A 22,671-nucleotide genomic window follows, 5' to 3' on the forward strand; every position below is an offset into this window, starting at 1 on the left:
GATATATATATATATATATATATATATATATATACACGCTGTCTACAAGAAACCCACTTTAGACCTCAAGACACATATAAACTGAAAGTGAGAGGATGGAAAAATATATTCCATGCAAATGGGAAGCAAAATAAAGCTGGAGTAGTAATCCTCATATCAGACAAAATAGACCTTAACATAAAGACAATTACAAGAGATAAGGAAGGACACTACATAATGATCAAGGGATTAATCCAAGAGGAAGACATAACAATTGTAAATATCTATACACCCAACACAGGAGCACCTCAATACATAAGACAAACACTAACAGACATAAAAGAAGAAATTGACAGTAACACAATAATAGTAGGAGACTTTAACACCCTACCCACACCAATTGGCAGATCATCAAAACAGAAAATTAATAAGGAAACACCAGTCTTAAATGACACATTAGATGAGATGGATCCCATTGATATCTTCAGGACATTCCATCCAAATGCAGAAGAATACACCTTCTTCTCAAGTGCACATGGAACATTCTCCAGGATAGACCATATCCTGGGTCACAAATCAAACCTCAGTAAATTTAAGAGAATTGAAATCGTATCATGCATCTTGTCCAACCTCAGCACTATAAGACTAGATAACAATTACAAGAAAGAACTGTAAGAAACACAAACACATGGAGATTAAACAACACGTTTCTAAATAACCAACAGGTTACTGAAGAAATCAAAAGGGAACTCAAAAAATTTCTAGAAGCAAATGACAATGAAAACATGACAACTCAAAACCTATGGGATGCAGCAAAAGCAGTTCTAAGAGGAAGTTTATAGCAATACAATCCTACCTCAAGAAACAAGAAAAACATCAAATAAACAACCTAAATTTACCCCTAAAACAACTGGAAAAAGAAGAACAAAAAAAACCTCAAAATTAGTAGAAGGAAAGAAATCATAATGATCCAAGCAGTAATAAATGAAAAAGAAATAAAAGAAACAACAGTAAAGATCAATAAAACTAAAAGCTGTTTCTTTGAAAAGGTAAACAAAATTGACAAAACTTTAGCCAGACTCATCAAGAACAAAAGAGAGAAGAATCAAACCAACAAATCAGAAATGAAAAAGGAGAGGTTACAACAGACAATGCAAAAATACAAAGGATTATAAGTGACTTATGATCAACTAAATGGCAATAAAATGGATAACCTGGAAGAAATGGACAGAGTCTCAGAAAAGTTCAATCTTCCAAGACTGAACCAGGAAGAAATAGAAATTATGAACAATCCAATTACAAGCACTGAAATTGAATCTGTGGTCAAAAATCTCCCAAAAAACAAAAGCCCAGGACCAGATGGATTCACAGGAGAATTCTATCAAACATTTAGAGAAGAGCTAAGGCCTATCCTTCTAAAACTCTTTCAAAAAACTGAGGAGGAAGGAACACTTCCAAACTCATTCTACAAGGCTACCATCACCCTGATACCAAAACCAGACAAAAACAGCACAAAAAAAGAAAACTACAAGCCAATATCACTGATGAATGGAGATGCAAAAATCCTCAACAAAATTTTAGGAAACAGAGTTCAGCAACACATCAAAAAGTTCATACACCATGATCAAGTTGGGATTATTCCAGGGATGCAAGGATTCTTCAATATATTCAAATCAATCAATGTGATATACAATATTAACAAATCAAAAGATAAAAACCATATGATCATCTCAATAGATGCAGAAAAAGCCTTTGACAAAATTCAGCACCCATTTATGATTAAAACTTCAAAAAATGGGCATAGAAGGAACCTACCTCAACATAGTAAAGGCCGTATATGATAAGTCTACAACAAGCCTTATTTTCAACGGTGAAAAACTAAAATCATATCCCTAAGATCAGGAACAAGACAAGGGTGTCCACTTTCACCACTATTATTCAACATAGTTCTGGAAGTCTGAGCTACAGCAATGAAAGAAGAAAAAGAAATAAAAGGAATCCAGATTGGAAAAGAAGTAAGCTCTCACTGTTTGCAGATAACATGATACTGTACATAGAAAACCCTAAAGATAGTGTCAGAAAATTACTAGAGAATCAGTGAATTTAGCAAAGTTGCAGGATACAAAATCAATACTCAGAAATCACTTGCATTTCCAAGTACTAACAATGAAAAATCAGAAAGAGAAATTAAGGAATCAATCCCATTCACCATTGCAACAAAAAGAATTAAATATCTAGGAATAAACTTACCTAAGGAGACAAAACAGCTGTACACAGAAAATTATAAGACACTAATGGAAGAAATTAAAGATGACATAAACAGATGGAGAAATATTCCATGTTCCTGGGTAGGAAGAATGGATTTTGTGAAAATGACTATACTACCAAACTGCAATCTACAGATTCAGTGTGGTCCCTATCAAATTACTAATGGCATTCTTCACAGAACTAGAACAAAAAATTTCACAATTCATATGGAAACACAAAAAATCCCGAATAGCCAAAGCAGTCCTGAGAAAGCGGAATGGAGCTCGAGGAATCGACCTTCCTGACTTCAGATTACACTACAAAGCTACAGTCATCAAGACAGTATGGTACTGGCACAAAAACAGATATATAGACCAATGGAACAAGATAGAAAGCCCAAAAATAAACCCATGCTCCTATGGGTATCTTATTTTTGATAAAGGATACAAGAATATACAATGGGGCAAAGACAGCCTCTTCAATAAATGGTGCTGGGAAAACTGGACAGCTACATGTAAAAGAATGAAATTAGAACACTTCCTAACAGCATACACAAAGATAAACTCAAAATGGATTAAAGACCTATATGTAAGACCAGAAACTATAAAACTGTTAGAGGAAAACATAGGCAGAACATGACATAAATCAAAGCAAGATCCTCTATGACCCACATTCTAGTGTAATGGAAATAAAAACAAAAGTAAACAGGTGGGACCTGATTAAGCTTAAAAACTTTCACACAGCAAAGGAAACTATAAGCAAGGTGAAAAGATAACCCCCAGAATGTGAGAAAATAATAGCAAGTGAAACAACTGACAAAGGATTACTTTCCAAAATTATAAGCAGCTCATACAACTCAATGCCAGAAAAGCAAACAACCCAATCAAAAAGTGGGGAAAAGACTTAAACAGGTATTTCTCCAAAGAAGACATACAGATGGCTAACAAACACGTGAAAAGATGCTCAACATCGCTCATTATTAGAGAAATGCAAATCAAAACTACAGTGAGATATCACCTCACACTGGTCAGAATGGCCCTCATCAAAAAGTCTACAAACAGTAAATGCTGGAGAGGGTGTGGAGAAAAGGGAATGTTCTTGCACAGTTGGTGAGAATGTAAATTGATACAGCCACTATGGGAGACAGTATGGAGATTCCTTAAAAACCTAGGAATAAAACCACCATATGACCCAGCAATCCCACTCCTAGGAAACCAAAATTGAAAGAGACACATGTATCACATTGTTCATTGCGGCACTAATACACTATTACATGGAAGCAACCTAGATGTCCATCAACAGATGAATGGATAAAGAAGTTATGGTACATATACACAATGGAATATTACTCAGCCATAAAAAAGAATGCATTTGACTCAATTCTGATGAGGTGGATGAACTAGAACCTATTATACAGAATGAAATGAGTCAGAAAGAGAAATATAAATATCATATTCTAATGAATATTAAGGAATCTAGAAAAATGATACTGAAGAATTTATTTACAGGGCAGCAATCGAGAAACAGGGAATAGACTTATGGACATGGGGAGGGGGGAGGAGAGGGTGAAATGTATGGAAAGTGTAACATGGAAACTTACATTTCCATGTGTAAATCAGATAGCCAATGGGAATTTGCTGTATGGCTCAGGAAACTCAAACAGGGATTCTGTATCAATATAGAGGGGTGGAATGGGGTGGGAGATGGGAAGGAGGTTCAAAAGGGAGGGGATAAATATATACCTATGGCTGATTCATGTCGAGGTTTGACAGAAAACAACAAAATTCTATAAAGCAATTATCCTTCAATTTAAAAAGAAATTTTTTAAAAAAGGACAGAAACAGTAAAGACCTAGCAGAAGCAGAAGATATTAAGAAGAGGTGGCAGGAATACACAGAAGAATTGTACAAAAAAGGTCTTAATGACCCAGATAACCACTCTCATATGAAAGTGTGGTCACTCTCATAGAGCCAGACATCTTGGAGTAGAGTGTGAAGTCAAGTGAGCCTTAGGAAGAATTACTATGAACAAAGATAGAGGAGATGATGATGAAATTCCACCTAAGCTATTTTAAATCCTAAAATAGGATTGTTTTTAAAGTGCTGCATTCAATTTGTCAGCAAATTTGGAAAACTCAGCAGTGGCCACACAACTGGAAAAGCTCAGTTTTCATTCCAGTCCCAAAGAAGGGCAATACCAAAGAATGTTCAAACTACCATACAATTGCACTCATTTCACATGCTAAAAAGGTTATGTTAAAAATCCTTCAAACTAGACATGAGCAGTACATGAACTGAGGATCTCCAAATTTTGAACCTCTAAACAAGCTTGGTTTAGAAAAGGCAGAGAAATCAGAGATCAAATTGTCAACATTTGTTGGATCATAGAGAAAGCAAGGGAATTTCAGAAAAACATCTACTTCTGCTTCATTGCCTATGCCAAAGTCTTTGACTTGTGTGGATCACAACAAACTGTGGAAAATTCTTTAAGAGATGGGAATACCAGACCACCTTCCCTGTCTCCTGAGAAACCATATATAGGTCAAGAAGCAACAGTTAGAACCATACATGGAACAACCGACTGGTTCCAAATTGGGAAAGGAGTTTGTCAAGGCTGTATACTGTCACCCTGCTTATTTAACTTCTCTACAGAGTACATCAGGGGAAATGCTGGACTGGATGAAGCACAGGCTGGAATCAAGATTGCTGGGAGAAATATCAACAACCTCAGATATGCATATGATACCACTCTAACAGCAGAAAGTGAAGAGGAACTAAAGAGCCTCTTGATGAAAGTGAAAGAGAAGAGTGAAAAAGTTGGCTTGAAGCTCAACATTCAAACAACTAAGATCATGGCATTAGGTCCCATCACTTCATGGCAAATAGAAGGGATAAAGTAGAAACACTGACAGATTTTATTTTGGGGGGCTCCAAAAGCATTGCAGACAGTGACTGTAGCCATGAAATTAAAAGATGCTTGATCCTTGGAAGGAAAGTTATGACAAATCTAGAAAACAGAGACATCGCTTTGCTGATAAAGGTCCATACAGTCAAAGCTATGGTTTTTCTAGTAGTTATGTATGGATGTGAGAGAAGGCTGAGCATCAAAGAATTGATGCTTTTGAATTGTAGTGTTGGAAAAGACTCTTGAGAGTCCTTGGACTGCAAGGAGAGAGATCAAACCAGTCAATCCTAAAGGAAATCAACTCTGAATACTTACTGGAAGGACAGATGCTAACGCTGAAACTTCAGTACTTTGGCCACCTGATTCGAAGAGCTGACCCACTGGAAAAGACCCTGATGCAGGGAAAGCCTGAAAGCAAAAGAAGCAGGCAGCAGAGGATGAGATGGTTAGACAGCATGACCAACTCAATGCACATGAATGTGAGCAAACTCCAGGAGACGGTGAAGGACAGAGGAGCCTGGCTGTGCTGCAGTCCATGGGGTCTGAGTCCTACGTGACTTAGTGACTGAACAATAACACATATGCATGTATATGTATACATATATAGAGAGACAGAGACAGAGGCAGCGAGAGGCAGAGAGTTCAGAGAGAGGGAAAATATTTTTATATATGTGTATTTTTATTAAATAATTCATGTGTTACATATATATATAGATAATTATATATCTATATAAAATGATTTTCTCTTTTCAATACTTAAAAAAAAACAAAAACCCTATTTTTAAGAACGTATTTCTTCTGACTAAAATAGACTTGGGCATGTCTGCCTGGTGTCTGTGAGAGAGGGGATTTCTTCCGCTGCTTTTCCTGGTGCTATCCACCAACTTCTTGGCAGAGCAAGGGAAGCACAGACTCACGCAGCATCCCGGGTGAGAGAGGTAGTTCGCACAGTGGAAACGTATGCCCAGAATCGCAAGAAGCTGCCCAAGGGTGGTGGCGTGGACCTTCAGGACCTGCTGTGGCTGGAGCAGGGAGTGTCCCGTCACGGGGAAAGAGAGGCAGTAGCACTCCCTCCAGGGCTGGTTCTGCACCCCCAGCTCCCCCATCCCACCCACAGTGGTGCATCGGGCCTTCCTGCCAGTGTGGCAGCTGAGCTGGAGCCAGCCTAGACGGTGGGTCAGCCAGGTGGTCCCCATCTCCTGCTTGGCCTGTGTGTCCTGCGGACCATCCCCCCTTCCCTTGCTACTGTGAACTTCAGCCTCCCACTCCCTTGTCTCAGCACCCCTGCAAGCCGGGGAAAGGACAACATCCTTTACAGTGGTTGCTGCTTTTGTGGGTAGTTCCTACCTCCCAGCAGACCTGGAATTAACCTCCTGGACCTTAGTTTCTGTGATTTTCTCCACTCTAGTACCAGGAGGAAAATGAAATATACTCCTGGTGCTGGGCCTTTTACCTAATAATCACAGTGACCCCTTGAGAACATGTTATTTACCTTTTACAGATGGCGAAATCCCCACTCGTGGACGCTTAAGTGACTGAAAGTGAAAGTCACTCAGTCATCTCCGACTGTTTGCAACCCCATGGACTATACAGTCCATGGAATTCTCCAGGCTAGACTATTGGATTCAGTAGCCTATCCCTTCTCCAGCGGATCTTCCCGACCCAGGAGTCCAACTGGGGTCTCCTGCATTGCAGGGGGATTCTTTACCAACTGAGCTATCAGGGAAGCCCCTAAATGACTGAAACCATATAATAATTAAGATCCCCTTGGTTGCTAGTAAGGGGAGGGATTGCAGGCAGGAGGAGAAGGGGACGACAGAGAATGAGATGGCTGGATGGCATCACTGACCCGATGGACGTGAGTCTGAGTGAACTCCAGGAGTTGGTGATGGACAGGGAGGCCTGGCGTGCTGCGATTCATGGGGTCGCAAAAAGTCGGACATGACTGAGCGACTGAACTGAACTGAACTGAACTGCACTGGTTGCTAGTAAGTGGAAACCATCTCAAACTACTTAACAAGCAGCAAAGGCATTAACTATAACAAGACAAGAAGAAATCCAGAGACAGGAATGTGGCCTCAAGATGGTCTAGAACAAGGACTGGACAACCTCAGGACTCTTGGTTCCATTTCCTCTTTCTCTCTACATCGAGAGCATGGCCCTCCACAGGCCTGGCAATAACTGCTGATTTTCTTCCTCAGTTCCATTTCCACATTCCCTGGAGAGAGAAGTTGTCAGACTCTGGTCCTTTGTCTACCCTGAATTCTATCCACAGTGACAAGGAGGGTTGACCTCTGGGCAAGTACTTTTCATTTTCCTGAAATGCAGAGAGAGAAGAAAGTTCTGAGGGAAAAGAGGATTGTGAACTGAGAGGATACAACACAAACTCCTGCCATACAAAGGCATACTGATCATGTGAGAGAACTTGAACCCAGCCTTACTCAAGTCCAGGGCTCTCTCCACTAGCAGTACTCTTCAAATTTTTAAGCACATATAGACAGACTGAGATGCGAATCCGAGTTCTTGTCTGCAGAGCAAAAGAATGGAATCCATGAACATGCAAACATTCAAGAGAATAGAATTCATTAAAGAGGAGGAAAGTATAAAGCTCTCAGCATAGACACTGAGAGGGGGTAAAGAGTCCCCCCAAGGTGGGACTTACAGCAGTTTTTATATCCTTCCTTAAATCACATTATTTCTAACCAATCAATTTACAGGTCAAGATACTTAACATCTTTATGGCTTCTCTTGGGGGCTTCCCTGGTGGCTCAGAGATTAAAGCGCTGCCTGAAATGCGGGAGACCCAGGTTCGATCCCTGGATCGGGAAGATGCCCTGGAGAAGGAAATGGCAACCTACTCCAGTATTCTTGTCTGGAGAATCCCATGGACAGAGGAGCCTGGTAGACGAGAGTCCACGGGGTCGCAAAGAGTCGGACACGACTGAGAAACTTCATTTCATGGCTTCTCTTGATCCTTGGATTAAGTCACCATCCTTTTTCATGCCCTCTGACCATTTTACCATGGACCAGACATATGGGTTTAAGATTAATGATCCCCAGTTGTTCTACACTGACTGCCTAGAAATTTGTACCTCAAGACTGAGCCCCGACAACCCCAAAATCAGCCCCCCTATTGATCAAAATGATGACTTCAAATTTTAGAAAAAGACTTCCTTCCTCAAGCCATTTTACTGCTGGAGAGTTTTCATCACAACCAAACAAATCTACTTTCACTTCAAAATGAAAGGCACCCCCTGAAGTTGATATCAGGCACAAACTATACCTTAGTGTGGCCTAAGAAAATAGAAAATCCTTCTGCTGCTCTGGGTGAATTGGGTGGGGACCCCTGAGTCTGACCCACCCAGCCTTTCCCTTGTCCCTGAGGCAGCCCCTGAGGCTCCTCAGAGGAATCCCAGATGCAAGGAACATAATATGACAAAGCACGGATGGCAACCTAGGCTCTACCAGACTGAGTCTAATTGTATTCAATATTTGATCCCCTTATGAGGAAGCCTATTGGTTTGTGTCCTGAAGTGTCTTGAACTGAGCTGGCCTAGTAACCACCTCCAAAAAAATGGAGTGAGTCTTCGGTACTCACAGTAGTAAACTGCTGCCTAGTTTGCCAGTTAAAAGTGACAGCTGAGCCCTGAGCTGGAAGAGGAAGGGGATAAGATGTTGAATCTGTAGATGCTTTTTTAGTGACCTTGATTCTTTCAGTTAAGTTCAGTGGCTCAGTCTTCACTGACTCTGTGACCACATGGACTGCAGCACAGCCAGGTTCCTCTGTCCTTTACTATTTCCCAGAATTCACTCAAATTCATGACCATTGAGTTGGTCATGCTATCTAACCATCTCATCCTCTACTGCCCCTTCTCCATTTGCTTCCAATCTTTCCCAGCATCAGGTTCTTTACCAATGGCTCTTTGCATCAGGTGGCCAAAGTATTGGAGCTTTAGCTTTCGCATCAGTCCTTCCAATGAATATTCAGGGTTGATTGCCTTTAGCATTGACTGGTTCGATTCCCTTGCAGTCCAAGGGACTCTCAAGAGTCTTCTCCAGCACCACAGTTGGAAAGCATCAATTCTTCAGCACTCAGTCTTCTTTATGGTCCAACTCTTATATCCGTACATGACTACTGGAAAAAACATAGCTTTGACTATATGGACCTTTATTGGCAAAGCAATGTCTCTGCTTTTTAGTGTGCTGTCTAGGTTCATCATACCTTTCTTTCCAAGGAACAAGCTTTAATTTCATGGCTGTAGTCACCATCTACAATGATTTTGGAGCCCAAGAAGACAAGGTCTGTCTCTGTTTACATTTTTTCCTCATCTATTTGTCATGAAGTGATGGGACCTAATGCCATGATCTTAGTTGTTTGAATGTTGAGTTTTAAGTCAGCTTTTTCACTCTCTTCTTTCACCTTCATTAAGATGCTCTTCAGTTCCTCTTCAATTTCTGCCATTAGGCTGGTCATCTGCACATCTTAGGTTATTGATATTTCTCCCAGCAATCCTGATTCCAACTTGTGTTCATCCAGCCCGGCATTTTGTATGATGTACTCTGCATATAAGCTGAATAAACAGGGTAGCAATATACAGCCTTGACATACTCCTTTCCCAATTTGGAACCAGTTAGTTCCATGTCTGTTTCTAACTGTTGCTTCTTGACCTACATACAGGTTTCTCAGGAGACAGGTAAGGTGGTCTGGTATTCCCATCTTTTTAAGAATTTTCCACAGTTGATACAAAGAGCTGACTCCTTGGAAAAGACACTGTGGCTAGGAAAGGTTGAAGGCAGGAGGAGAAGGTAACAAGAGAGGACAAATGGTTGGATGGCATAACTGACTCAATGGACATGAGTTTGACCAAACTCAAGGAAATGGTGAGGAAAAGGGAAGCCTGATGTGCTACAGATTATGGGATCACAAAGAGCTGGACATGACTGAGTGACAGAACAAAAAACATAGTCATAGGCTTTAGTATAGTCAATAAAGCAAAAGTAGATGCTTTTCTGGAACTCCCTTGCTTTTTCTATGATCCAATGGATGTTGGCAATTTGACCTTTGGTTCCACTGCCTTTTCTAAATCCAGCTTGTACATCTGGAAGATCTCAGTTCACGTACTGTTGAAGCCTCAGTTCAGTTCAGTCACTCAGTCATGTCCAACTTTTTGCAACCCCATGGACTGCAGCACACCAGGCCTCCCTGTCCATCACCAACTACTGGAGTTCACTCAAACTCATGTCCATTGAGTCGGTGATGCCATCCAACCATCTCATCCTCTGCTGTTCCCTTCTCCTCCTGCCTTCAATCTTTCCCAGCATCAGGGTCTTTGCAAATGAGTTAGTCCTTCAGGGCAGGTGGTCAAAGTATTGGAGTTTCAGCTTCAGCATCAGTCCTTCCAATGAATATTCAGGACTGATTTCCTTTAGGATGGACTGGTTGGATCTCCTTGCAGTCCAAGGGACTCTCAAGAGTCTTCTCCAACACCACAGTTCAAAAGCATCAATTCTTTGGTACTCAGCTTTCTTCATAGTCCAACTCTCACATCCGTACATGACCACTGGAAAAAGCATAGCTTTGACTAGACAGATCTTTTTGCCAAAGTAATGTCTCTGCTTTTTGATATGCTATCTAGGTTGGTCATAACTTTTCCTCCAAGGAGTGTCTTTTAATTTCATGGCTAGAGTCACCATCTGCAGTGATTTTGGAGTCCCCCAAAATAAGGTCTGTCACTATTTCCACTGTTTCCCCATCTATTTGCCATGACGTGATGGGACCAGATGCCATGATCTTAGTTTTCTGAATGTTGAGTTTTAAGCCAGCTTTTTCACTCTCCTCTTTCACTTTCATCAAGAGGCTCTTTAGTTCTTCTTTGCTTTCTCCCTTAAAAGTGGTGTCATCTGCATATCTGAGGTTATTGATTTTTCTCCCAGCAATCTTGATTCCAGCTTGTGCTTCATCCAGCCCAGTGTTTCTCATGATGTACTCTGCATATAAGTTAAATAAGCAGGGTGACAATATACAGCCTTGATGTACTCCTTTCCTGATTTGGAACCAGTCCATTGTTCCATGTCCGGTTCTAACTGTTGCTTCCTGACCTGCATACAGATTTCTCAAGAGGCAGGTAAAGTGGTCTGGTATTCCCATCTCTTTAAGAATTTTCCAGAGTTTGTTGTGGTCCACACAGTCAAAGGCTTTGGCATAGTCAAAAAAGCAGAAGTAGATGTCTTTCTGGAACTCTCTTGCTTTTTCGATGATCCAGTGGATGTTGGCAATTTGATCTCTGGTTCCTCTGCCTTTTCTAAATCCAGCTTGAACTACTGGAATTTCAGAGTTCACGTACTGCTGGAGCCTGGCTTGGAGAATTTTGAGCATTCCTTTACTAGTGTGTGAGATGAGTGCAATTGTGTTGTAGTCTGAGCATTCTTTGGCATTGCCTTTCTTTGGGATTGGAATGAAACCTGACCTTTTCCAGTCCTGTGGCCACTGCTGAGTTTTCCAAATTTGCTGACATATTGTGTGCAGCACTTTCACAGCATCATCTTTTAGGATTTGAAATAGCTCAACTTGAATTCCATCATCTCTGCCGAGGTCCAGCCCCGGCTGATCCAGGGTATTCGAAGGGGAGACGGCGTCGGCGACTATTTATATGCTAATTAGAGATATAGAGAACAATAGAATGAGGATAGCTCAGTAGGAAAATTCAGTGGAGAAAAGAAGCTGAGTAGCTTGGTTTACGCGGGAGACCAATAAAACTTCAAGACAAGAAGTTTGCACCACTTACGTAGGCCGCAGGCGCCCTCTCGAATAGCGGAAGGTGCCTCACCCTAGACACCTTCTCGAGTGGGTCTTAGAAGCCCAGGCATAATTAGTAAGCGTGGTGGGTTCCGCGCTCCAGATGGAGACTCAGCTGGAAGTTAAAAGAAAGAATGACATGGGGAGACCAAGCGTTGGTGAGCAAGGCCCGTAGCTTTATTTTTCACAGGGGCTTTTATACCCTAAGTTACACATAGAGGATAATAGGGGATGCAAAGTCAGCAGTCTTTGATTCTTATCAAAAACCAAGGTTTCTTTCCTGCAAATTTATCGTATACAAATGGTTTAGGTGATTTACATCATCTTCTGGCCAGAAGGCCTACTAACATTTTATGACTCTTGACAAGGACTTATCAACAAAGACTTACTTTCTCTAAGAGTAATTATTTTAAGGTTTGGCACCATCTTCCAAAGATAAAATTGCATTCCTATAGGGCGGATGTGTAATGGGTTTACAACAAAGGAAAGAATTTATTACCTTAAGGGTCTAAAGTTACTAACACCAAGGCCACTACTTATTTTTTACTATATACCAACTATTAATTAATACACATTCAAGGATACAATTCAGGGGATGTGAAAACTTGGCAACAAGCATTGACTCATCAATGAAATCCTTTACTAGTTTATTCTGACAGTTTTTAACTCTCTGAGAGGCTCTAAGCTATTTGAATATCTTAAGCTTCCCATGCCTCTCGAGGCTGGGAGACTGTAAACAATCGTATGCATAGCTGCAGGAGTCCGGGTAAACTTGTCAGGCGAGTTAGAGAGCCATCTGAGGGGTTTGGATTTAAACACTCCTAATTGCCCAGGAACTTTATTAATTGGAGCTGTAAGTTAACTCTTTGACAGAGAGAGAGAGAGATGGTGGTAGGGGACAGCCCCCAGTAAAGTCAGAGGTGAGAGCACAAAGCAATAAAGCAGGCAGACTCTGGTTTTTTGGGGGAAAATGCTTGAGAATATCCGGGTGGACTCCTGAGGCTCGATCCCGCCTTTGCGTATGCCGAGCCTCCTTCCTCATGACCTTTGTCACGAGTGGAATGCCTCACCGGCTCCCCGCAATCTCCACTAGCTTTGTTCGTAGTGATACTTTCTAAGGCTCAGTTGACTTCGCATTCCAGGATTTCTGGCTCTGGGTGTGTGAGTGATCACACCATCGTGATTATCTGGGTCATGAAGATCTTTTTTGTACAGTTCTTCTGTGTATTCTTGCCACCTCTTCTGAATATCTTCTGCTTCTATTAGGTTCATACCATTTCTGTCCTTTATTGTGCCCATTTTTGCATGAATTGTTCCCTTAGTATCTCTAATTTTCTTGAAAAGATCACTAGACTTTCCTATTCTATTATTCTCCTCTATTTCTTTGCATTGATTGCTGAGGAAGGCTTTCTTATCTCCTTGCTATTCTTTGGAACTCTGCATTCAAATGGGTATATCTTTCCTTTTCTCCTTTGCCTTTTGATTCTCTTCTAGTCACAGCTATTTGTAAGGCCTCCTGAGACAAGCATTTTGCCTTTTTGCATTTCTTTTCTCTGGGGATGGTCTTGATCCCTGTCTCCTGTACAATGTCACTAACCTCTGTCCATAGGCACTCTATCAGATCTGATCCCTTGAATCTGTCACTTTCTCTGTATAATCATAAGGGAAGTGATTCAGGTCATACCTGAATGTTCTAGTGGTTTTCCCTACTTTCTTCAATTTAAGTCTGAATTTGGCAATAAGGAATTTATGGTCTGTGCCACAGTCAGCTCTCAGTCTTGTTTTTGCTGACAGTATAGACCTTCTCCATTTTTGGTGGCAAAGAACATAATCAATCTGATTTCGGTGTTGACCGTCTGGTGATGTCCATGTGTAGAGTCTTCTCTTGTGTTGTTGGAAGAGGGTGTTTGCTATGACCAGTGTGTTCTCTTGGCAAAACTCCATTAGCCTTTGCCCTGTGTCATTCTGTACCCCAAGGCCAAATTCGTCTGTTACTCCAGGTGTTTCTTGACTTCCTACTTTTGCATTCCAGTCCCCCATAATGAAAAGGACATCTTTTTTTGAGTGTTAGTTCTAGAAGGTCTTATAGATCTTCATAGAACCGTTCAACTTCAGCTTCTTCAGCATTACTGGTTGGCGCATAGAATTGGATTACTGTGATATTGAATGGTTTGCCTTGGAAATGAACAGAGATCATTCTTTCATTTTTGAGATTGCATCTAAGTACTGTATTTTGGACTCTTTTGTTGACTATCATGGCCACTCCATTTCTTCTAAGGTATTCTTGCCCACAGTAGTAGATATAATGGTCATCTGAGTTAAATTCACATCCATTTTAGTTCACTGATTCCTAAAATGTCGATGTTCACTCTTGCCATCTCCTGTTTGACCACTTCCAATTTGCCTTGATTCACGGACCTAACATTCCAGGTTCCTATGCAATATTGCTCTTTGCAGCATCGGACTTTACCTCCACCACCAGTCACAACCACAACTGGGTGTTGTTTTTGCTTTGGCTCCATCTCTTCAGTCTTCTGGAGTTATTTCTCCACTGACCTACAGTAGCATATTGGGCACCTACTGACCTGGGGAATTCATTTATCAGTGTCCTATCTTTTTGCCTTTTCATACTCTTCTTGGGGTTCTCAAGGCAAGAATAGTGAAGTGGTTTGCCATTCCTTTCTCCAGTGGACCACAGTTTGTCAGAACTCTCCACCATGACCCATTGAAGCCTAGCTTGAAGGATTTTGAGCATTACCTCGCTAGCATGTAAAATGAGTGTAAATGTGCAGTAGTTTGAACATCCTCTGGCACTGACCTTCTTTGGGATTGGAATGAAAACTGATCTTTTCTAGTCCTGTGGCCACTGCTGAGTTTTCCAAATTTGCTGACATATAGCATGCAGCACTTAACAGCATCATCCTATTTTAGGATTTGACATAGTTCAGCTGGAATTCCATCACCTCCTCTAGCTTTGTTCTTAGTAATGCTTCCTAAGGCTCACTTGACTTCATACTCTACTCCAGGATGTCTGGCTCTGGTTGAGTGACCACACCATTGTGGTTATCTGGGTCATTAAGACCTTTTTTGTACAGTTCTTCTCTGTATTCTTACTACCTCTTCTTAATATCTTCTGCTTCTGTCAGGTTCATACCATTTCTATCCTTTTTTGTGCCCATCTTTGCATGAAATGTTCCCCTGGTATCTCTAATTTCTTGAAGAGACCTCTGCTGCTGCTGCTGCTAAGTCACTTCAGTCGTGTCCGACTCTGTGCGACCCCATAGAGGGCAGCCCACCGGGCTCTCCCGTCCCTGGGATTCTCCAGGCAAGAACACTGGAGTGGGTTGCCATTTCCTTCTCCAATGCATGAAAGTGAAAGTGAAGTTGCTCAGTCGTGTCTGACTCTCAGCGACCCCATGGACTGCAGCCTACCAGGCTCCTCCGTCCATGGGATTTTCCAGGCAAGAGTACTGGAGTGGAGTGCCATTGCCTTCTCTCTAGTCTTTCTCATTCTGTTGTTTTCCTCTCTTTCTTTTCCTTTGTTCACTCAAGAAGGCTTTCTTATGTCTCCTTGCTATTCTTTGGCACTTTGCATTCAGATGGGTATATCTTTCATTTTCTCCTTTGCCTTTCACTTTTTTTCTCAGCTGTTTGTAAGGCCTTGATTCTTTAGTGGCTTGCTTACCTACCCCTAGTGACTGCTGGCCCTTGGTAATTGGCCTTTCAGCATTATTGGATCTCAGGTGCCCTCAAGTCTTGCCTGGGTCTCTGACCTGCTATAAGACAAAGACATAGCCTTAACTGATGCAAAGATATAATAATAAAAGCCACCCCCATCCCATATTGTAAGATAGGACTCCTGAATGATTTAATAAATATCCCTGAAGACTGCTGGAAAACAGATTGATGACAGCCTGGAAGGAGATCTCTAGTGATCCCAATGTGCATTTTAAACAGTTATTAGAACAAGGGCATAGAAGGCATGTTTGTCACTTTTATGAAGGAGGCAAGGTAGAGGGGGAGGTTGGGGAATCACTAATGCATTGAATGGTAAAGTTGAGACTTGCAAAAGCTTCTGTTAGGCTATAAGAACAGGCTATATTTACCAAAAGCATTCATAGGAATTTATACAACTATCCTTATGCTTTAAGAATGCTACAAGAAAAGAGAGACATGACTTAATAGCAGTTTTAGAAGGCTTTACAGGTTTCAGTTGATATAAACAATCATTTGAGTTCGTTGTATGACATATCCACCCACATTGCAGGCTCAGATGGCATCAGTGAAAGCCCAGTGCCTAGAACAAGAGTAACGAGGGGCCCACTCCACTCCATTTGGGTCATTCCAAACCTGAAATATCTTGTTCCACACTGACACAAATTCCTTTGGAATAAAGCTAATAAATCCAAGTTTGACCTGAAGAGAGTATCCACTCCCCAATCCTTGTACATGTTCAGAAAATGTTTCCACAAGCACAGGGTAGCCTCACTGCTCTGACTTCTGTAATATGGGGACAATGATGCTTGTCCCTAATGTGACTTGAGCATGGATGAATATGACAGGCAAAGGAAACATACTAAATCCAGCACATCAAAACTTAAAAAAAACAACAACAACAGCCAAACTATTGCTGTTCCATCACCATCTGCTGTGTTTTCTTCACAGGGAAAGTCCTGGTCAGCAGTGAAATGGGCGTCAGCCGTTCGGCTGTGCTGGTAGTAGCCTACCTGATGATCTTCCACAACATGGCCGTCCTGGAGGCCTTGATGACTGTGCGCAAGAAGCGGGCCATCTACCCCAACGACGGCTTCCTGAAGCAGCTCCGCGAGCTCAACGAGAAGCTGATGGAGGAGCGCGAAGAGGACTTCAGCAGGGAGTGTGGGGAGGAGGCGGTGGAGGAGGGCGAGGACGCCGGGAGCACGGTGGCAGCCAGAGTGCACACCCTCACCGTGGAGGAGGAGGACGACGCTGCCAGTCACCTGAGTACCTCCTCCTTGGGGAAGGCCAGCCAGGCCTCCAAGCCCCTCACCCTTATCGATGAGGAGGAGGAGGAGAGGCTCTACGAGGCGTGGAAAAAGGGGCAGAGCCTCCCCACGGGCAAGGTCCTGCAGGGCGAGGACGACAGGTTCTCAGCCTCCTCTCGTCAAGGTGAGGAGCCCGAGGATGAGGATGTGGAGCGAATCATCCGGGAGTGGCAGAGCCGAAATGAGAGGTACCAGGCAGAAGGGCACCGGAGGTGGAATAGGGAGGAGGAAGAGGAAGAGGAGAGCAATGGCAGCTCCTTCGTGACGAGAAGAAGGAGGCACACGCTGAGTGAGAGCAGCACCTCCGAGAGTGTGAGCAGCCATGACATCCGGGTCCTGAAGCAGCAGCTGCAGATGAGCAGCCAGAACCGAGGTGGGAGACGCCGCTCTGACTCCATGTCCACGGAGAGCACCTGGGACATGTGGGACCAGAGGCTGCAGGAGATTGAGAAGGAGGCTTCCCGAAAGTACCACTCCAGGAACAAGAGAGAGGAGGTGAACGCCAGCTCGGAGGTGGGGAGCAGGGTGCGGGAGGATGACGAGGAGAGTGTGGCCTCCGAGGCCAGCTCCTTCTATAACTTCTGCAGCAGAAACAAGGACAAACTCACCGCCCTGGAAAGGTGGAAGATCAAGAGAATCCAGTTTGGATTTCACAAGAAGGACTCAGAGGCAGGAGATGGCAGCAGTGAGCAAGGTGCGGAGGAGGAGGAGGGGGGGAAGAAAAACCTCTCTGATGTCAATCTGTCTGCCTACCAGGCCTGGAAGCTGAAACACCAAAAGAAGGTGGGCAGTGAGAACAAGGAGGAGGTGGTGGAGCTCAGCAAGGGAGATGACTTGGCCTTGGTCAAGAAGCGGCAGCGGAGGCTGGAGCTGCTGGAGAGAAGCAGGCACACACTGGAGGAGAGCCAGTCAATGGGAAGCTGGGAGGCAGATAGCTCAGCTGCCAGTGGGAGCATCCCCCTGTCTGCATTCTGGTCGGCAGCCCCCTCAGTCAGCGCTGATGGGGACACAGCATCTGTGCTCAGCGCCCAGAGCCACAGCTCCCATCCCTCTCAGGCCCTAAGCAAAGTAGGCGGATGCTTGGCTTCCACCCCCACCACACCTCCACCTAACCTGCATGTGGGGCCTGGAGACACAATCTCCATTGCCAGCATACAGAACTGGATTGCCAACGTAGTCAGTGAAACTCTCGCCCAGAAGCAAAATGAAATGCTGTTGTCGCCCCGCCCACTGTCCGTTGTAAGCATGAAGGCAGCACCAGCAGGCAGCTGCCTAGGGGATGACCAAGTCTCCATGCTCAGTGGACAGAGCAGCTCTGCCCTGGGTGGCTGCCTGCTGCCTCAAAGCCAGGCAAGACCCAGCTCTGAGACCCAGTCTGTGTTGTCCTCCCATACCATGAGTGCAAGAGCTGAAGGTACTGGGAGCAAAGTGAAGGGGACCAGCAAGCCTATCTATAGCCTCTTTGCTGACAATATTGACCTAAAGGAGCTTGGCCGGAAGGAGAAGGAGATGCAAACAGAGCTGAGAGAGAAGATGTCTGAGTACAAAATGGAGAAGCTGGCCTCCGACAACAAACGCAGCTCCCTTTTCAAGAAGAAGAAGGTCAAGGAAGATGAGGATGAGGATGATGACGTGGGTGATAGGGATGAGGACACTGACAGCGCCATAGGGAGCTTCCGGTATTCTTCCCGCAGTAATTCCCAGAAACCCGAAACAGACACCTTCTCCTCCCTGGCTGTCTCTGATGGCTACGGAAGTGGCAGCAGAGCTGGCAGAGAGAAGGATAACAGTATTAATAAGTGGCTCAGTGGCCTCAGGACAGAGGAAAAATCTCCCCAAAGTGATTGGTCTGGAAGCTCCAGGGAAAAGTGCACCAGATCTTCCCTGATTCGGGAGACAGAGTCTAAGTCTTCCAGTTACAAGTTCTCCAAATCCCGGTCAGAGGAGCAGGACACCTCCTCCTACCACGAAACCAATAGCAACTCGGTAAAAAGCACTTCACGGTTCTCTGCTTCCTCCACCAGGGAAGGCAGAGAGATGCACACATTCTCCAGGTCCATGTTTAGTGAGACCTCAAGCTCCCGGGAGGAAAGCCCGGAGCCCTACTTTTTCCGCCGGACCCCCGAGCCCTCTGAAGGAGAAGAGTCCCCAGAACCACGGCGTCCAAATGGGGCCAGATCCAGGGACTGGGAAGATGTGGAAGAGTCATCCAAGTCAGACTTTTCTGAATTTGGAGCCAAGAGGAAATTCACCCAGAGTTTCATGAGATCTGAAGAGGAGGGAGAGAAAGCGAGGATGGAAAAGAAAGAAGAAGGGAGGTTTGCTTCAGGGCGGCAGTCCCGGTATTGGAGAAGCACTGACAGGGGGGAGGAGGAGGAAATGGATGATGAAGCCATCATTGCTGCCTGGAGACGCCGGCAAGAAGAAACAAGGACTAAGCTGCAGAGAAGAAGGGAGGATTGAGCTGGGCAAAGGGAATCTGGGAGAGACTGAAAACACAGGGAGAAGCCTTACAGCTTAGCACAGAGCTCAAGACACACTTAGCCACAGCCCACCAAGGGACAAGGATGGGGAAAGGATCATATGGAGGGGCAGAAGTGAAATGAGCGGCACCAGGCAGGAAGCCACCAGAGGTGGGGTAGGGAGGAAGCAGAGAAGGGGAAGAAGAGCATAAATGTGAGGTCCAAATGAGGGACCAGCTGAGGCCATTTCTGTTGCCCAATGCTTCTGAACTTTGATGCTTCACCTATGTTTGATTTTTTTCATCACAGACTAGAGATGAGTTCACAAAGGCGCTATAGTTTGTTGGAGACTCCAACTTATTCCAGGAAGGCTGTGAGTACAGGACATGGTTCTCTATGTAGAGGTTTGATAATGAGACCCAAGAAATCTATCCTGTGGCAAGTCTCACCTCTCCCAGCAGCTGAGTTCTGGTTGTTTCTTGTGAAAGTTTTGGATCTCCATTAAATTGATATGTTGTCAAGCATTTCTTCTTCATTCTGGTCACTTTTAACTCTTTGGGTATTAGTGGAAACCCACTTTAAGAGACACAGATGTGTTACCAAGAGCCACCCTCACCTTGTGCTACAAAAGCTGTCTCCAGACAATACCAATATCATCTTATATTAAAAATATTAATATATAAAATATTATTTTAAAATAATATTTATTATTATAAGAACTAATAACCAAGTATTTAGTTTAGGATACAGTGCAATGGGAAGCCATGGGTCTCCTGCAATGCAGGCAGATTCTTTACCATTTGAGCCACCTGGGAAGCCCCAGGGAAGGGGAAGACATGAGGGGGACCCTTGAGAGTAACAGATGGAACTCAAGAGAGAAAGGTTTTATAGTGGTGAGCTAAAGGTAGAGAGTCCCTCTGGAATGGCAGGGGTTAAAAGCAAACCACCATGAGGGAGAGAAGAAAAGAAGCCCAGCACAAGGAGATGGAGATGTATTTTTATGAGGTCTTGTGGTCATCCTTGCTTTTCATTCCTTTGAGGATCACTGGACAATGCTGTGGGCAGTCCATTTGATCCTTCTCTGCACTCTGGATGGGCTAGGTTGGTGAGATTTCGTATGTGTTGTTCCCAAGGATTTCCACCTTCCAAACACAGGTTGAATTGCCAAAGCAAGAGACATGTTTTGGGCACCTATCTCAAACATTGGGGAACTCATTTCTATAGTCCTTTCAACCTGGAGCATCTTGCAGGATTCGAAAACAGGCATGTATCTAATTCATGAAATATAGTTGAGAGGGCAGAAGAGGAATGAGGAATCCACCAATGGGATGTATAGTAAGTGATCATTAATCATGTGATCATTTTTCCTAGAAATTGAGTTTTATAGGACGTGGGCATGGTGCATCTTTTCTACATGGATTATTAACATTACATGTTGCAGTGAGCATGAATACACCAAGGCAAAAGGAACAGACTTGAGCTCAAACCCAGACTTGCACATTAGCTGCTGTCAAAATAACTGAATTAATTTGCTCACTTTCCTTCTACCACATCAGCCTGCAGTTCAATCACTGATGGTGCTCATCTCCCCTTCACTAGCTGAGAGAGAATGAGGCCTTAAAAAAACACAGCTCAGTCTTTGTCCCATTTCCCCCTTTCCTTCTTCCTTTGCTCACTTTAGTCAGCCTTAGTCCCTAGTTTCCGTGTTCAACAGGTCGTTGTCATCATCTAAGACGGCACTATCCTCATAGGCAAGAAGGCTGGTTGTGGCTCATTTTACCTTCTGGGCAAGCTCAAAGCTTCCTCTCTCATTTTACCCCTATAGGAAAGTTTCTGACAAAGGCATAGACAATCAGTTGAGCATCCATTCTAGAAGACTGATCTTCTAGAGACAGGATTGGCAATATCCCTGGGACAACAGTTCTCTTTTTCTTTTCCTGATCTTCTTGCCTTGAATTAGCTTGCAAATTGACCATCAATATTTAGAGACCCAAGTTCAGGGACTGAATTAACTGACAGGCCAGTTGAGCAGCTTCCCCCAGTGCCTGTTCATAAGGATCCAATTAACACAGATCTCTACACATGTCTTTTTTTACTAACCTAAGTGGGAAATAAATAAATTGATCTCAATCATGTCGAGAAACTTTTTAAAACTCTCTAGTCAGCCCTAACAGTCCACTGAGCAGATGTTGAACAAGCATGTTAAAGCATCTCAGTTTGAAGAGCCACCTAGTCTTTCTCCAAACCTGAATTTGAGCCTGGTGAACACGTACTAAAGAAATGACCTAGTCTGCTTTTAGTTGAGCTCCTAGGCTAGAAAGACAGCAGTGGTCCTCACAGTCTGTATGTGGACTAGCTCAGAGGAGGAAACCTGAGAGAAGTCAAAGTCCAGACCTGCAGAAAGGCTTTTGCTTGTTGTGTCTCCAAGGATGGCTCCTTCAGGGTCCTGTGTTCAGGGAGGTGTCCACCTGAGAGTTCAGGATTCTGAATTCACCTGATTCCTGGAGTCCAGATGGTATTTTAGTAAATCACATTAATGCAAACTTCATATGAGTTATAATGAGCTTGAAGGAATAGATGGGGTTTGAAATGTTAGGATCCCAAGTGTGACTTCTGAATTAGACCCAATCTAGGATGATAGGGTGGACTTCAGCCTTCCAGTCTCTGAATGACATGAAAAGGTGTGTTTTATGTCAGTAAAGTTCTCAGAAGATGGCACACCCAAAGTGGACGATGAGAGTTCAGTGGGGGAACTATTTACAGAGGCATGGGCGGGGATGAGAGAGCAAACAGAAACAGTGACTCACCCATGCACTAGAAGAGTGGGGTACTCATCCCCTCTTGGGACTGAGGGGGCAAAGTGAGGGAGCTATTTATAGGGCCAGCAAGAGCCATAACCGCAGGAGCAGGACCACCCAGCAACCCGGCAGGGGAGTGAGGTGAACGAATACCCTGACCTCTCTCCCCTCCTAAATATTGATCTCATGCTAGTCATTTTTTTAGCCAAATCTAACTGTAATCCGGCAGGTGGAAAAACCCAGTAGTCTGGAGAAGAACAAAAGGTGAGTTGGGAGGGGCGAACAGAGAATTACCAGCACAGATGCTAATGCCCTTACATGGAAAGGCCATCTCAGTAGAGCCTTTCTGATGATGCTGTTTTAAATGACTGGGAACAACATGCACTGAACACAAGACTGATCCACTACTAAGAATTAAGTGATGACCGGAATGGGGTTTTAGCTACACAAAACCAGCTAAT

At 43.6% G+C, this 22,671-nt stretch overlaps 1 protein-coding gene across 2 annotated transcripts in view; it reads left to right on the forward strand.

The window, feature by feature from the left end:
* DUSP27 (dual specificity phosphatase 27 (putative)) overlaps nt 1–19,936 on the forward strand; it is a 69,532-nt gene extending 49,596 nt beyond the window's left edge. For both annotated transcript variants that reach the window (XM_010845995.1, XM_010845996.1), the window contains one exon: nt 16,592–19,936. In XM_010845995.1, the coding sequence (XP_010844297.1) occupies nt 16,592–19,413 (2,822 nt within the window). In that variant the 3' untranslated portion in view covers nt 19,414–19,936. The remainder of the gene's footprint in view (nt 1–16,591) is intronic.
* Nucleotides 19,937–22,671: the final 2,735 nt, after the last annotated feature.

This window comes from Bison bison, unplaced genomic scaffold (assembly GCF_000754665.1).
Source record: "Bison bison bison isolate TAMUID 2011002044 unplaced genomic scaffold, Bison_UMD1.0 scf7180017864229, whole genome shotgun sequence".
NCBI classification, from domain to species: domain Eukaryota; kingdom Metazoa; phylum Chordata; class Mammalia; order Artiodactyla; family Bovidae; genus Bison; species Bison bison.